This window comes from Manis pentadactyla, chromosome 2 (assembly GCF_030020395.1).
Source record: "Manis pentadactyla isolate mManPen7 chromosome 2, mManPen7.hap1, whole genome shotgun sequence".
Taxonomy (NCBI): Eukaryota; Metazoa; Chordata; class Mammalia; order Pholidota; family Manidae; genus Manis; species Manis pentadactyla.
The window spans coordinates 227,707,477-227,721,577 of record NC_080020.1 but is presented as its reverse complement, the minus strand read 5'-3'; the positions used below and the strand labels follow the sequence as shown (position 1 = coordinate 227,721,577).

Sequence of the window (14,101 nt, the reverse complement as noted above, 5' to 3'; positions counted from 1 at the left end):
GAGTTGAATCTCTATATGCTGACATTGGCATTTCTGCAAGATATTTAAGTCAAAAAAGTCAAGTTGCAGAATAATATGTACATAGTATGATATCGGTTAGGATATCACAGAAAGGCCAAAACAAAACAAAACAAAGCAAAACAAGCCCACAGGATCACCACAGAGGCTTTCAGAAGAAGAGAATGTTAATAATAAATCATTACAGGTCAAGAGAACCTAAAACTTGTGCTTTATCAGGTGCTCTTCTAAGAATATGTTTTCAGTTAGGTGCACGTCCTAACATGGAGGCTCATCCCCAAATCAGGTCCCTCTTGTTCAATCCTTGCCCTTCAGTTCAATCCTTGCTCTTCCGTTTCAGTAATGCCGCCCGTTATTGGATGTTACCAGTCTTACAACGTTTTCCTATTTGATAGGAGAAAAATAGCATAATTTTGTTTGTAAGGTTGAACATACTTTTACTTACTTTTGTCACTGGTGCTCCTCTTACAGCGATCTTCTGGTCTCTTATTTTTTCTTCAGGCATTTGACTTTTTCCTGTTGCTCTGTAGGAGTGCTGTAGAGATTATAGGTTTTAATCTTTTGTCTGGTATGTGTATTGCAAATATATTCTCTGAAGCTTCTCCTGGTCGAATTTCATAATTTTCTTTGTTAACGTTAGTTGTTTCTGATCATCAGTATTTGCTGAATACTTATGGTGAACCAGGCATTGAGCTGGGAACATGGAGAACACTTTCCTGGAGCAATAGGGTGGGAGGGGAGGATTCTGGGTCAGCCCACAGGGGCCCATTTAGCCAACGGTGACCAAAATGAGCTAAGCCCCATGGTATGCCAGCCTGGCAGCGGGCTCGGGGTGGCAAGAGACTCTATGATAATAGAAGGAGGAGAGGGAAGAAGAGAAAAATCGTTTTATTTTTGTGGGCTTAGGAGGGAAAAGATGAGATGCCAACTTTTCATGTCTTGCACAGTGAGTTTTTTTACTATACAGACATATCAATTCATATAAGAATAGAGATTTATAATTTTAATTACCATAAGATTCTCTTAAGATACTGTTTTATATTGGCAGTTCGTTTTTTGAAACAACCTTTTTTCAACTTGTGATAAAATACTCTATCTAACAAGCTTAGAAAATGTGATCAGTTAAAACTGGAGGCACATTAGCACGAATTGCATGAGGCAGGTCTGCTGCTCCTAGGGCTCCATCTGTTGCCTGCCTGGCGTCTTTGGGCCACATTTCCCATCAAATGTCTTTGCATCGATTGGGTGATATCTTAAAGGAGACGGGCCACCTTGCATGGAGGGGCGCCCAGCCAGCGCCCATGCACAGACAGGGCTCACTGACTTCTGGCTCTACCCTGAATGTCCCCATAGATCGGGAAGACAGGCACCTACCTGCAGTTCCTCAGCATTTTGTCCAGAATGCTCGTTCGGCTGACCGAAGTGGATGTTTACGATGAAGAAGAGATCAATATCAGTGAGTCGTCCGTTGGTGACATTTGGGCTTGGAGTCATCTTTAGTCAGTTTCTCTAGTGACTTTGATGTGACTTTAACTTTCCAGACAGAATTCTCAGACCAGTGACCAGATTTATGCCTTGGGCCTTGGGGTGTGTGCTTTCTTTCCCTTGTTTCATTCTGCTCAAATCAGAGCCGTGTCTGGGGGGGCTTTGTGGGGATGAAGTTACTATACTAAAAATAACTATTGTTTACTGAGTATCTTCCATGGGTCAAGCACCGGGCTAGGTACTTTGCATAAATGACCACATTTAATTTTCTATACAACACCATGACCAATCGCTCCATTTTCATGATAAGCAACCTGCTCAGGAGCCCAGCTGGGAGGTGACAGAGCTGGAACTGAGCTAGGTTTGATTGCTGCCTCTAGAAAGCGGAGTTGCCCGTGAGGGCACTGGGGACCCGAACCACTCCGGCAGCTGAGCCCATCGGTCAGTATCTTGGGGCAAAATGGAAGTTTATGATATGTGGGATAAAGCCTTTTCTCCTTGTTCATGGAACTGAATTTACCCTGATTATGGCAAGGTGCTCTTTGATCAGCTGTTTTATTCTAATTGATAGATGTATTTCTATCATATGTATATTTGATATGCATATACAGTGTGAAATCACCACCACAGTCAAGATAATTAACATACTCATCACCTTCCATTGTTAGCTGTTCATGCAGCCATTGACAGATACATGTCCATCAGCAGATGAATGGATAAAGAAAATGGGGTAGCTACATGCAGTGGAATATTATTCAGCCTTAAAAGAGGAGAAAGTCCTACCGCTTGCACACACATCACTGCCTTAGATGCTCTTGACTGCGTTTGAGTTTTGACTTGGAGAAAATTTGGAACCAAGGAAGCCCATTCAGCCCTTGGTCCTTCCTTTGAAGGAAAAGTGAAAGAGGCTGTTCCCCCAAGCTCTCCCTGAGTTTTTCACGGTCCCCCAGCCCCCCACCAGTTTGGAATTGTATTTCAGGTGACAGTCTGCAGGCCTGTGGAGTGTCTGTTTCAACACTTTCTTGGATACAGCAGTGATAAAGGGGATTCAAGTCCTATTAAATCCACAATAAATGTTCCCTCTTTCCTTCTTCTCCTTCTTGTGGATATGCACTCTGCCCCTACTATAATATAGTCGGATAAATACAGATATATAGATATCAATATCATATATATAGAAAAATCAATATATTACATAATTTGAATTTGACCAACTATATATTTTTTTTACCATTTAGTCAAGAAGCATTCAGTGAGCACCATAGGCTATACCAATTGTAATGTAAGAGGATACGTGGCAAACGTAGAATATGTGATTTGGGCCATGAGAGGCGTTAGCATTCAGAAGGGGGACACCACAGGGCTTGAGCACTTAGAAGAGGCTTTCTGGAGGTGCAGTGATAGGAATTAAGATAGAGAGGCATTGAGATAAAACTTCAAGAAAGAGAACTACATTAGGTTTCACTGGAGGTGGGAACCAGGGTAGTATGTTTGGGGATGGTGCTGGGGAGAAGCACAGAGCACAGGGGTCGGTATACTGGGAGGAGTTGGTTAATGTGTGTCAGAAGAGCAGACCCATCCCACAGGAAACACAGCAGAAGGCTGTTCCCCAGGATGGAGTAGAGTTGAGGGCACCTTCTTGCCTCATTAGAACAATCCTGAGAATAGGATAGGTGCCAGGAGCCTTGGTGGTACAGAGGTGTTCCCCCAGTGACCCACAGACTCAAGAACCATTCCACTCCGAGCATCGTCCTGTGTACATTTACAGTAGGTCACTCTCACTTCCTATTTTGTCACATACCAGTGTTTCTACCAATTTTGTAGACCTCAGAGAAGAATCAGATTGGCATTACCTCCAGCTCAGTGACCCCTGGCCAGACCTGGAGCTGTTCCAGAAGTTGCCCTTTGACTACATTATTCACGACCCGAAGTATGAGGACGCCAGCTTGATCTGCTCGCACCATCAGAGCATAAAGAGTGAAGGTCAGACTTTGAAATCTCTTGCTTCACCTGCTGCCAGAGTACATGGAACAGCCTCTGAAAGGGGTGAGCTGGACTTTGTTAGTGGTGAGCCTAATTATCTGGTGGTGGTGAATTAACTAGCAGCGCTGCTAGAGAATCGAAGGCACCACCTCCCTGACCAGGTGGCTCTTCACGGAACCCAGGAAGGAAGACTTACTGCCCAGTAGGCGCTGACGGTGTGAGGACCCTGGGTGGTTTGTCTCGGTGAGAACAGTCTGAAGGTTCTGGTTAACAGAGGGTAAAAGACGTGTATATTTATTTATGAACTTGGATTGTTGTAACAGAATGTACACGTTTCCCTCTCTGCCCTCAGTCTTGTTCTCTCCTTCCTCCTTCGGGGACCCCAGACTTTCACAGTATTACAACCCTGCAGGATTTCAGGGTCACGGTCAGCAAACATTGGGAATTAGTGGCCAGTGTGATTGTAAGCACTGACTAGAAAAGTTTGGTAGATGCAGTGTGAGAGGAAAATACTCACCAGTCTTCATTTCAAACCAATAATTTTATCTTCATTGTTAGAACAGACCACTGTCCCCAAAGCATCCTTCACATAGAACAGTCTGTAATGAAGGTTCAGTGTGAAAACCTTAATCTTGCTAAGTCATTTAAAAAATGGAGGCAGTTCATCTGCATTACGGTATTTGTATATTAAGTTGGCAATCAGTTTACGTTGTCCTGAGCGCATCCTTGAATGTGTGTTAATGAAACATTTGTAGGTCCATGAGCAAGATACCAGTGAGCATAGTGTATTAATTTATCCCACTGAGATTCTGTCATTTCTGAGCACCTGAGTCACCTGATGGCCCAGACAGGTGAGAGGCGGTCGCACAGAATCCTGGCACAGCGATTCAGTTGGTTTCAGTGTGAGGGGGTAGGAGGAAGAATGTTTGCTCTGCCTCCTCCTGCTTTTTAATGCTGGGGTTTTGTGCAGACAGAGGGATGTCCCGGAAGCCGGAGGACCTCTACGTGCGGCGTCAGACAGCACGGATGAGGCTGTCCAAGTATGCGGCGTATAACACATACCACCACTGTGAGCGGTGCCACCAATACATGGGTTTCCATCCCCGCTACCAGGTAGGCCACAGGCCTGAGGCCCCACGTCTCCAGGAGTCCTTCCGGCAGCTGTCTGCCACGCATGTCTCCTTGGCTAATGCCACTGTTTCCCTGTTCACTTTATGTTTTCATTTGGAGTGGGAGATGGAAAGTTCTGGAAACCCTTGGTTCCTGGTCTACTTGTATCTTCAGTTGCCATCAACAGTGTATAAAATGATTGCTGACATTACAGAGCAATGATTCTTCTGGGATTACATGTTTGTTAATGGCAAAGTTAACTGACTGTAGATGATGTAATTCTCTTTATGTCTTATCATTTGCAAGTTAGTTCAGTGTGACAGATATTTAATGAGAGCTTATTATAAACCGGACAGACACAGAGATGAATCAACGTTGTCCCCATACTTGATTCACAGTCCAGGGATGGAGAGATGGATGTAAGCAAAACTTTGGAATAATGTAAAGCTGGCAGAAGGACAAGATAGTTGAAGCATGGAAATCTGTAGACAACAAGAGGAATTTGCACTTACTGAGCACCTGTGACATGCCAGGGGATGTGCTAGGCACTATTTATATATCCATACTTCTAATCTTTTTACATGCTAGAAAATGCTATTTGCCCTGGACACTGGGTAAATGGATAAGGCCGCTGACCCAGGGACCTGGCTGGTCACCTGGAGGGGTCTGCGTTCAAGCCACACCTGCAGTCCATTCAAGGTCACTGGTTAGAAAACTACTGTCTCTTCCTTATTTAATTCCCACTAGAACCCCACAGAGCAATAACATTATCCCCGTTTTGTAAATGAAGATAGTATCTTGGACGGGGAACAGAGGAGAGGGTTTTGAAGACTCCGTAAGAGTTTGCCAAGGGGCCCAGGCAGAGAGAAGGAGAGGGAGGAGTGTGCACAACAGAGGAGACACGGGGTCTCTGGGCAAATTCAAAGTGGCTTTAGTGTATTGCTCGAGCGTGTGGGCAGTTTCAGCAGAGGAAGCTGGGAAGGTGGGGCCAGGACCAGACCACAGAGGCATTGAGTGCTGGGGGAGGAAAGGGCGCTTTCTCAGGGGGAACTCTAAGCAGGCACCTGATGCAGGCAAAGCTGCTTTGGGGATGGTCTCTTACTAGCTGCGTGGGTGTTCACAGCCGGCCTGTGAGGCTCGTTATTTGGAAATAGGTGGCAGGTAGGATTTTACATTTAGCATTTCTTTTCATTTCAGACCCAAGCAAGGGAAGGGGAGGAAGGGACAACTGAAGCTGGGGGGAGCCAGTCAGATACCTGAGCAGCCGACACAGGTGTGCAGGTAGCTCATGTCCTCTGCTGCTTCCAGAAAGGCCTCTGGCAGCAGGAGTACTGGCCCGCTGGCTTACTCTGTCAGTCCCTTTGGCAGTGAAAAATTTCAGACAGTGGCTTTAATTTGAGCTAAGCCTTGAGCCCAGCTGCCATTGAGGTAATATCTGTCTTCTTTTAGCACTCACTCTTAAACTATGCAATTTTACTGTAAATGAAATTAGAAAATGTGAGCAGTTTTTTAAAGGAAAGAAAATAATCAGTAATCCCATTTGTTCCATAAACTCCTATGAAAGTTTCTCTTTCAAGGCAGAGAAAATATAAGTGAAAACATTTTCTTGACTTTGAAATTTAAAGAACTGAAAGTCTCCAGGGCCACCACGGTCACTGGTCGCTTCAGCAGGTGTCAGCAGTGAGGCAGCCTAAGAACGGAGCGTGGGAATCCCGTTCTGCTGGCTGCACCTGGGCTGTGTCAGAGGTGCTCAGGTCTGGGGGCCGTAGATGCAGGGGCCTTGATGCCAAGCCACACAAGGGGTGCAGAGGGGCACTCGCTAGCTCCCAGCTGGCATTTCCTGCCTCCAGTGCCTCTGCCTTCCTGCTCTTCCCCTCATCTCTCAAGGCTCCCTGTCCTTTTTATGAAACTTCTCAGTCACATCACTTTGCTCCCTCTGGCAGGTCAAAATCTGTTTCTCTTTTATCTCTGCTTCCAAAGGGCTTTGAGGTTCTAGTGGGGCCATAGATTTAAAGCCTGTGTGTCCTGGCCTGTCTGCGTCCTCTCAGGCCTTGGAGATCCCAGGGCTGCAGCATATCCTGGATGCACGTCTGGAGGCGGGCTGTCAGCTGGAAGGGTGAGGGGTCAGGGAAGCCCCCTCTGTGGATGCTGGAGCTAAGGCCTGAGGAGGCATAAAGCGAGGCCTGGGCAAAGCTGGGCCGGGAGGTCACAGCAGAGAGATCGTGGCACAGACATTGGGGAGCACGGTTCTTTAAAGGAAGTGGCGAGAGGGGTGGGGCTAGACCCGGGGCTAGGATGAGCCCAGGACCTTGGGATGCAATGGAATGCAGCATGTAAAGTGGACAACCTGTTTCGTAGGGTTGTGAATTACAGCCTCCAGAGGATGGAAAGGGGACCTGGGCATTGTGAGTGTGATAGAGTGTGCAAGTGTATGCAGTTATTGCTACTGTTTTATTAATATGCTATTACCCATAATGCCTATGATGGAAAAAAATTCATTTATTAGAATTAAAAATGAGATCTATGATGCAAATGCTTTGGTTGGTCACCCAGCAGGCTTCTGCATCAAATCCAGAGTCCAGAAGGGGGTTGGCACCTGAACTGGACTCACTGGGTGAAGCCTGGTCAGAATTACGGATGGGAGCAGGCTTCAGCTGAGCAGACGTGGCTTCAGGAATGTTTGTCCTGTAGCAACATCCAGGTGTCCACACTTTGTACTGGAGTCAACCTGTAGGTTTCTTGAGCTGTTGGGGCAGGTGGCAATGACCTCAGTGTAGTCATGGCCATGACTGGCCTGCACTCTTCTGGGAGTGATGCCGGACTCTGATTCCAGGCTCTGTCCTTTCCCCTCACACCTCAGCTCTATGAGTCCACCCTGCACGCCTTTGCCTTCTCTTACTCAATGCTAGGAGAGGAAATCCAGCTCCATTTCATCATCCCCAAGTCCAAGGAGCACCACTTTGTCTTCAGCCAACCTGGAGGCCAGCTGGAGAGCATGCGGCTGCCCCTCGTCACAGACAAGGTACTGGCTTTGAGTCCAGTGGGTCAATCAAAGTGGCTGCAGGTGATCACTGAGCTGGAGACCTAGAGACTGCGGTTGCCCAGGGCATGTGGGGCAGGGTGGGGGAATGATGTGCTGGTTGGCCGTGGAGGAGGCTGGGGAGCACTTGGGCTCTGGGGTTGCCCCGAGTCAAGTTGGAGCCTTGCTCTACCATTTACTCTGTGCTGTTGGGAATTGTTACTTCATATCACTGAGCCTGTCTCCTCTTCTGTAAACTTGGACAATAATAACTCTTGTAAAAGCTTGTTGTGAGAATTCTCTGGACTAACTGATGGAAGGCTCCAGCACAGTGCCTGGAAGATAACAAGGGTGGAGCAGATGTTCATCTCTTCCACTATTGCGTCCTTTTGCTGGTATGGGGCATTTAAGTAGACTGAGGCGGTAGAAGAATACAGCGACTCCCTCAGGGTCTGTCACCCGCCTTTAGCAACGATGAACTCATGGCAGCTCTTGTTTTGTCTGTCCCGTTCTCTTCCTCTGCCTTCCTCTGTTATTTGGAAGTGAATCCTGGACGTCACATGATTCCATAAGTATTTCAGTGTATATCCCTAAAGGATAAAGTTCCTCTCCTTTAAGGAGGCTGCCCTTACTAACCCCTGGTCTCTGACCACCCGCCTGTCGTTCTCACAGAGATGCTCCTCCTAGGGGCGCTTGGCTTGCCAGGTCCACCCTGCCAATCTCAGTGTCAACTTGCTGCCCTTTAACCAGCCCTGGGCAAGGTGACCCTTGTGTATAGTGCTGGTTTTGCTTCTCCAGGGGGCCAAGCATCCGTATAGCATTGAACCTAGTCTTTCAGACACTCTGGTCTATTATCAAGTAATGAAAACATTCAAAGGAGCCAATGAGGCCTTTATCAGAAGGCGTGTCCTACCCCATGGTCAGGGATTGCTCGCTTCTCTGGCTAGTTCCCGTCAGAACTGGTTACGAGCCTGGCGGCCTCGCAGCTGTGCAGCAGGTGCTTTGATGAATTCATGGGGAGTGAAGACCTAGCTCAGCCACAGGAACTTTTTGTTCAGGAAAGAGTAGAAGAAAACATTACTTATGTAAAAGACTCACAGCCTGAAGATAGCTGGGCTGTATGGTTAAGTGTTGGGGGATTTAAGTCATACAGGAATAACATGTACTCAGAACACATATTCGATGTAAACAGGAGAGGGTAACGCATTTGGGTGAATGAGCGATGCTGGTTAGTTTCGGTTGCATAACACACCATTCCCCAAAAAGCATTTATTAGCTTCTGATTCTGTGGGCTGGCAGTTTGGGCTCATCTCAGCTGGGTGCTTCTCCTGGGCTTGGTCCCCCTCACGTGTCTGTGCTGGCCCACCTAGGGTGGCCTTGGTGGGTGCCCACCTCTGCTCCCTGCGGACGCAGGCTAGCCCAGGCTTGTTTCTGGGAGGGTTCTGAGAGAGGGTGGATCATGTTTGTCCTCTAGAGGTCAGGCTCAGAACTGGCACAGTGTTACTTTTACTGTATTTTATCACTAAAAAAAGCAAGTCCCAAGGCTAAGCCAGATTCAGGGAGTACGGAAAGACTCTGTCTTTTGATGGGAGAGTCATTTTTGATGCTGCAAAGTTATTTTTCAAAGGGTGGGGGTGGGGTGGTAATTGTGGCCATGTTTACAAATATTTTTACCTCATTATGCCTATAATTTCCAGAGTCAAGAATATATAAAAAGTCCGACATTCACTCCAACAACTGGCCGTCATGAACACGGACTCTTTAACCTGTACCACGCGATGGATGGTGCCAGCCATTTGCACGTGCTGGTTGTCAAGGAGTACGAAATGGCTGTTTACAAAAAATACTGGCCCAACCACATCATGCTTGTGCTCCCAAGTATCTTCAACAGCGCTGGAGTTGGTAGGCATTGTTTATCCCGCCCAACTCAGTAACGGTTCTGTGGATGGAGACTTGAGAGAATGTTCCAGAGATGAAAGACTCAGCACTTGCCATCAAGACTTTTAACTTAGAAAGCTATCGTGGTTTGTTTGAATATTCTTTCTTCTTCAGTGTTTGGTTATTGATTTGTCAGTAATATTGTCACTTGTTAGAGAAGCAAGGATAAACAGACAAATGGGTGTGCAAGGTGGCAAGGAGAGTATTCTTCCCAGAAGTCCTTCTCCAAAGCCACTGGCCAATAGGGAGTGGTCAGTGATGTGGATCAGGACCCTGGGGAGCTGGCCGGCCTCGGGGTGGGGCCTTCATGCGCACGCTTATCCTGTGTGGGAGTCCCCATAGAATAGACCTGAGCGTCAGGGGTGGTTTTGCCCATTTCAGGTGCTGCCCACTTCCTGATCAAGGAGCTATCTTACCACAACCTGGAGCTCGAGCGGAACCGGCAGGAGGAGCTTGGGATCAAGCCGCAGGACATCTGGCCTTTCATTGTGATTTCTGACGACTCCTGTGTGATGTGGAATGTGGTGGACATCGACTGCGGTGGGGAGAGAAGCAGGTGAGGTGCTTCCCCACACCCTGCAGGGTAAATGAGAGTGTTCTCTTTTCAGTGGGATTTCTTGGCCATGCTTTGGGGGCCACAGAGGGCCTCTCATGTTGGGAGGCATGCTGCGTGGCAGACAGAGCCCTGCACGGTGAGCTCATGTTCCAGGCCCAGCTGTATGTTGAGTTTTCAATTTTTAAAAAATGTTATTGATATATAATACATGAAAAAAAAATCTCACAGTATATGTTCAGTATAAAATATACTGAATATAAAACATAATATATTAGTAATATAAACAGTATAAAATACATACAAAAAGAAAATACGATATTCAGAAATTTTTACCGATTGAGCACACCCATTTAGTGAATTCCTACGTGCAGGTGTGGAACATCATTCTTGCCCCAGGAGTCCCTCTAGAAGCCGTCCAGCCTCCCACTCCTCCAGCCTAACTCCTGATGCCTCGCTACATACTTATTTGCTTTGTGATGTTAGGGAAGTGACTACAATCTTTTCAGGTTACAGTTTCCTCACCTTTCAAAGGGGTTCTAGCACCTGTGCTTGAAGATGGTTGTCAGGATGCATTAGACCATGAATCTTGTGCCCGGAGGTGGGTGATAGAGCAGCACCACATAGAAGACACTCAGCCGACACAGCTGAAGCTGGACGTCACTGGTGAAAGATGGCCTTCTGTCATTTTGCCATATGAGTATTTCAAACTAAGGGCTGTCTGATGGCTTCTGATTATTTCTGGCTTTTTTTTTTTTGAGAGGTAACATAGGTTGGTTATCCTCCAGTGGGTTATTGATATCCTAATAGAACAATTACCATTAATCATATTCTTCTAGAAAAGTCTTCTGCATGATAGGCTTGCACATGGCCTATGAGCACTGCGACTGTATGTTCTCTTTGTGGCCCTTCCAAAGGCAAGAGTTGGGCTGTGTGCTGAGCCGGGGAAGAGAACTGGGCTTTATTCTGCCCCTCTGAGTTTCATTCTGGACAAGCAGTTCCGGTCCTGGAATGTCAGAGCTGGCAGGGGCCAGAGTTGAATGTAAAACCCCTCAGCTGGGGAAAGGAAAGCAAGGTCCCAAAAAGTTGGGCACCATGCCGGGGCTACTCTGGGATGCCACTCCCACTGACCCCGGCTCCCCGATCGTCTCTCGCTGTGTTCACAGGCCCTGAGCACCATCAGTGAGGGCGGAGGCGGCTTACATGCTCCATTACTCATTCCCCTCTCTTTTTCTTGAAAATAATGGTAGAAAGCCTCACTCTTGCCCCACTATTTAACCTTTAGGGCTACAGATTGGGAATGTGAGGTGGTTCAGCATGATGGAAACCGTGTGGGCTCTGGAGGCAGATGGCACTGTTCAAATCCAAGCTCTGTTGAGTGACACTGGGCAGGTTATTCGGAGCCTCTGTTTCCTCATCTGTGAAATGGGGATGATGCTGCAGGGACAAGTGCTAATACGCGTGAAGTGCTTAGCCTGGTGCCTGGCACTCGGGGTGGTGCTGCTGGCTCCATCTATACCAGCCTGCCCAGCCTAGAAGGTTGGGAAGTAGCATTCTGGCTGGCCCAGAGGGCTTGGCTGCCATTTGCCTGTCAGCCTAGGGATTTCAATCTCCCTCCTCCGAGCAGGGAATTTTCCTGGTCAGAAAGAAACGTCTCTTTGAAGCACATCATGCAGCACATTGAGGCGGCCCCCAACATCACCCACTATGCGCTGATTGGCATGCGGAAGTGGTCCAGCAAGGCCGGGAGCCGCGAGGTGCGTGAGCCCTTCTCCCGCTGCCACGTGCATGACTTCATCATTCTGAATGTGGACCTGACCCAGAACGTGCAGTACAACCAGAACCGGTGAGCTCCTGCCCCGCGGCAGCTGGCAGTACCACCCCAGCCCCCGAGCCCTCCACGAGGGCAGCCACAGGGGATGGCTGCTTGCCCTGGGCCTGCAGGGCCCACAAAACCTGGGTTTCCTGCCCAGAGTGTTGGGCTGGCCCCTGCTTTCAGCCCCTTTTTTATTTTTTTATTTTGGTATCATTAATCTACAATTACATGAAGGACATTATGTTTACTAGGCTCCCCACTTCACCAAGTCCCCCCCACATCCCCGTTCACAGTCACTGTCCATCAACATAGTAAGATTCAGCCCCCTTTTTTTGTTTGATTTTGTGGAAGGGAGATTTGCCTAAAGTCACTCAACCTTCAGTTCCTGTGATCCTTTACTTAGTGACTTGCATTGAAAATGTGTTGTTTCTCTTGCTATTTTGGCTCCCTTTCAGAACACATCACTTTTTAGGAGTATTAGCACTGAAGGAAACGATCAAGTAATAGTCACACATTGCTCTCTACAGATCTAGCCACAGAGGGGCTCACATCTCAAGAATAACCCAATTACTAACACTTACTGAGGGTCTCTGTAGGCCAGGTGGTGGGCACCCCCAACATGGTCCACATAGGAGTGTCAGTTTTGGAGCCATATCCACCTGCTAGGAATCTGGGTTCTGCCACTTACCAACTTTGCAATTTAGGTGGGTGACTTAGCATCTCTGAGCCTTGTTTTTCTCAACTGTAAAGAGTGGCTAATATTTTTACCATGGGAAGCTTATTGTTTTATTTTTAACAATAGGTGAAATGGTGTTTGTAAAGTCCGTTGCACAATGCCTGGCATGTAGCATATGGTCAACAAATGGCAGTCCTTCCATAGTGTAAGCCTTCCCTGGTGCAAACTCGTTACAGCTTGTCCATTCTTTCTTGCCTTATATGCCCTCTAGAGTAAGGTCTGCAAAGCAGGAACGAGCCTTTACCTTCATACTCCCAGTACAGGGTGCATACCCTGCATGCCTGGTGGGGGGTAATAAATAGGGGGTGTGGGCTGCACCCAGTGCCATCTTCCCCTCCTTTGAGCAGATTCACATGTGACGATGTGGACTTCAACCTGCGGGTGCACAGCGCCGGCCTCCTGCTCTGCCGATTCAATCACTTCAGTGTGATGAAGAAGCAGGTCGCAGTGGGCGGGCACAGGTCCTTCCACATCACGTCTAAGGTGAGCGGGACCATGCACTGGGCTGGCATGAACCGCTGAGCCAGCTGCCCAGCTGCTGTGGTACAAAAAGAGGGTGGGAACTGAAGGGGAGGCCACATCACTGCTTGCTTTCGAGATAGTGGGATGGACCTGCCTGCTGGGTATTGTTGGTAAAGGCTTTTAATTGGCAGCCCTGGGAAGGGAGGCACTCTGTTTGGTCGCTTCTGGTGTCTGATCCTAATCAGGACCCTGTACGAGTCCCAACAGCACACCTCCACCACCAGCCTGCCCGTGGCTAGCTCGGTGCCTGAGCGCACAGTCACCACAGCCTACTTGTCTGACCTCTCCACTGGATGGAGCTCCTGGGGGCAGGTGTGGTGCCGTGCTCTCCTCTGGGCCCCCAGGCAGCGCCTGGCCAGGGAGCCTGGTGAATGGCACTGACAGGCTAGCTTGACAGCTGTGCTATCTCTGAGCCACCCCTTGGTGGGGAGCAACATGATGGATTATGTCAGTGCTGGCTGGGCAATTTAAGAAGTAAGGTTGAGCAAGTCTCAGAGTTCTGGACCTTTCCTAAGGCCATACAGCGGTGGCGTATTTCTGCCTGAAGGTCTCTCTGATCCAGGGGCCAGAGCCCCATGCTCTGCTTTTCACCTCTTGTCTACCTTGAATCTTGTGCGGATGGCTGACGTCAGACAATGCCAGTACCATCTGCTGCTTCCAGCCTGTTCCTCCCCAGCGTCACCGACTTCTTCCGTGCGTACTGTTCCCGAGCTGGGCCACATCCGAATTCAGTTACCAGTCCCCCGCCCCCATATGCCCTTTCCTATCAGCAGGATTGAAGCCCTCTCTGGAAGTGAAAGTCATCCTCATTTCTCTTGCAAAATAACAAGACTTTTAAATAAAAGAAAAACTTGGGAGTCATTCAGTTTCCCCACCTGTCCACCACTGAGATTTCTTAATGAAGTTGTGCTTAATTTATAG

The 14,101-nt window shown here is 48.0% G+C and overlaps 1 protein-coding gene across 1 annotated transcript in view; it reads left to right on the top strand.

Moving 5' to 3' along the window:
* The window catches only part of GREB1 (growth regulating estrogen receptor binding 1), a 124,456-nt gene that overhangs the window by 106,383 nt on the left and 3,972 nt on the right, over nt 1-14,101 (top strand). Inside the window, exons 23-30 of the mRNA XM_036881809.2 lie at nt 1,372-1,474; nt 3,328-3,486; nt 4,457-4,599; nt 7,457-7,618; nt 9,313-9,517; nt 9,935-10,109; nt 11,734-11,952; nt 13,006-13,141. Coding sequence (XP_036737704.2) covers nt 1,372-1,474; nt 3,328-3,486; nt 4,457-4,599; nt 7,457-7,618; nt 9,313-9,517; nt 9,935-10,109; nt 11,734-11,952; nt 13,006-13,141 — 1,302 coding nt within the window. The remainder of the gene's footprint in view (nt 1-1,371; nt 1,475-3,327; nt 3,487-4,456; nt 4,600-7,456; nt 7,619-9,312; nt 9,518-9,934; nt 10,110-11,733; nt 11,953-13,005; nt 13,142-14,101) is intronic.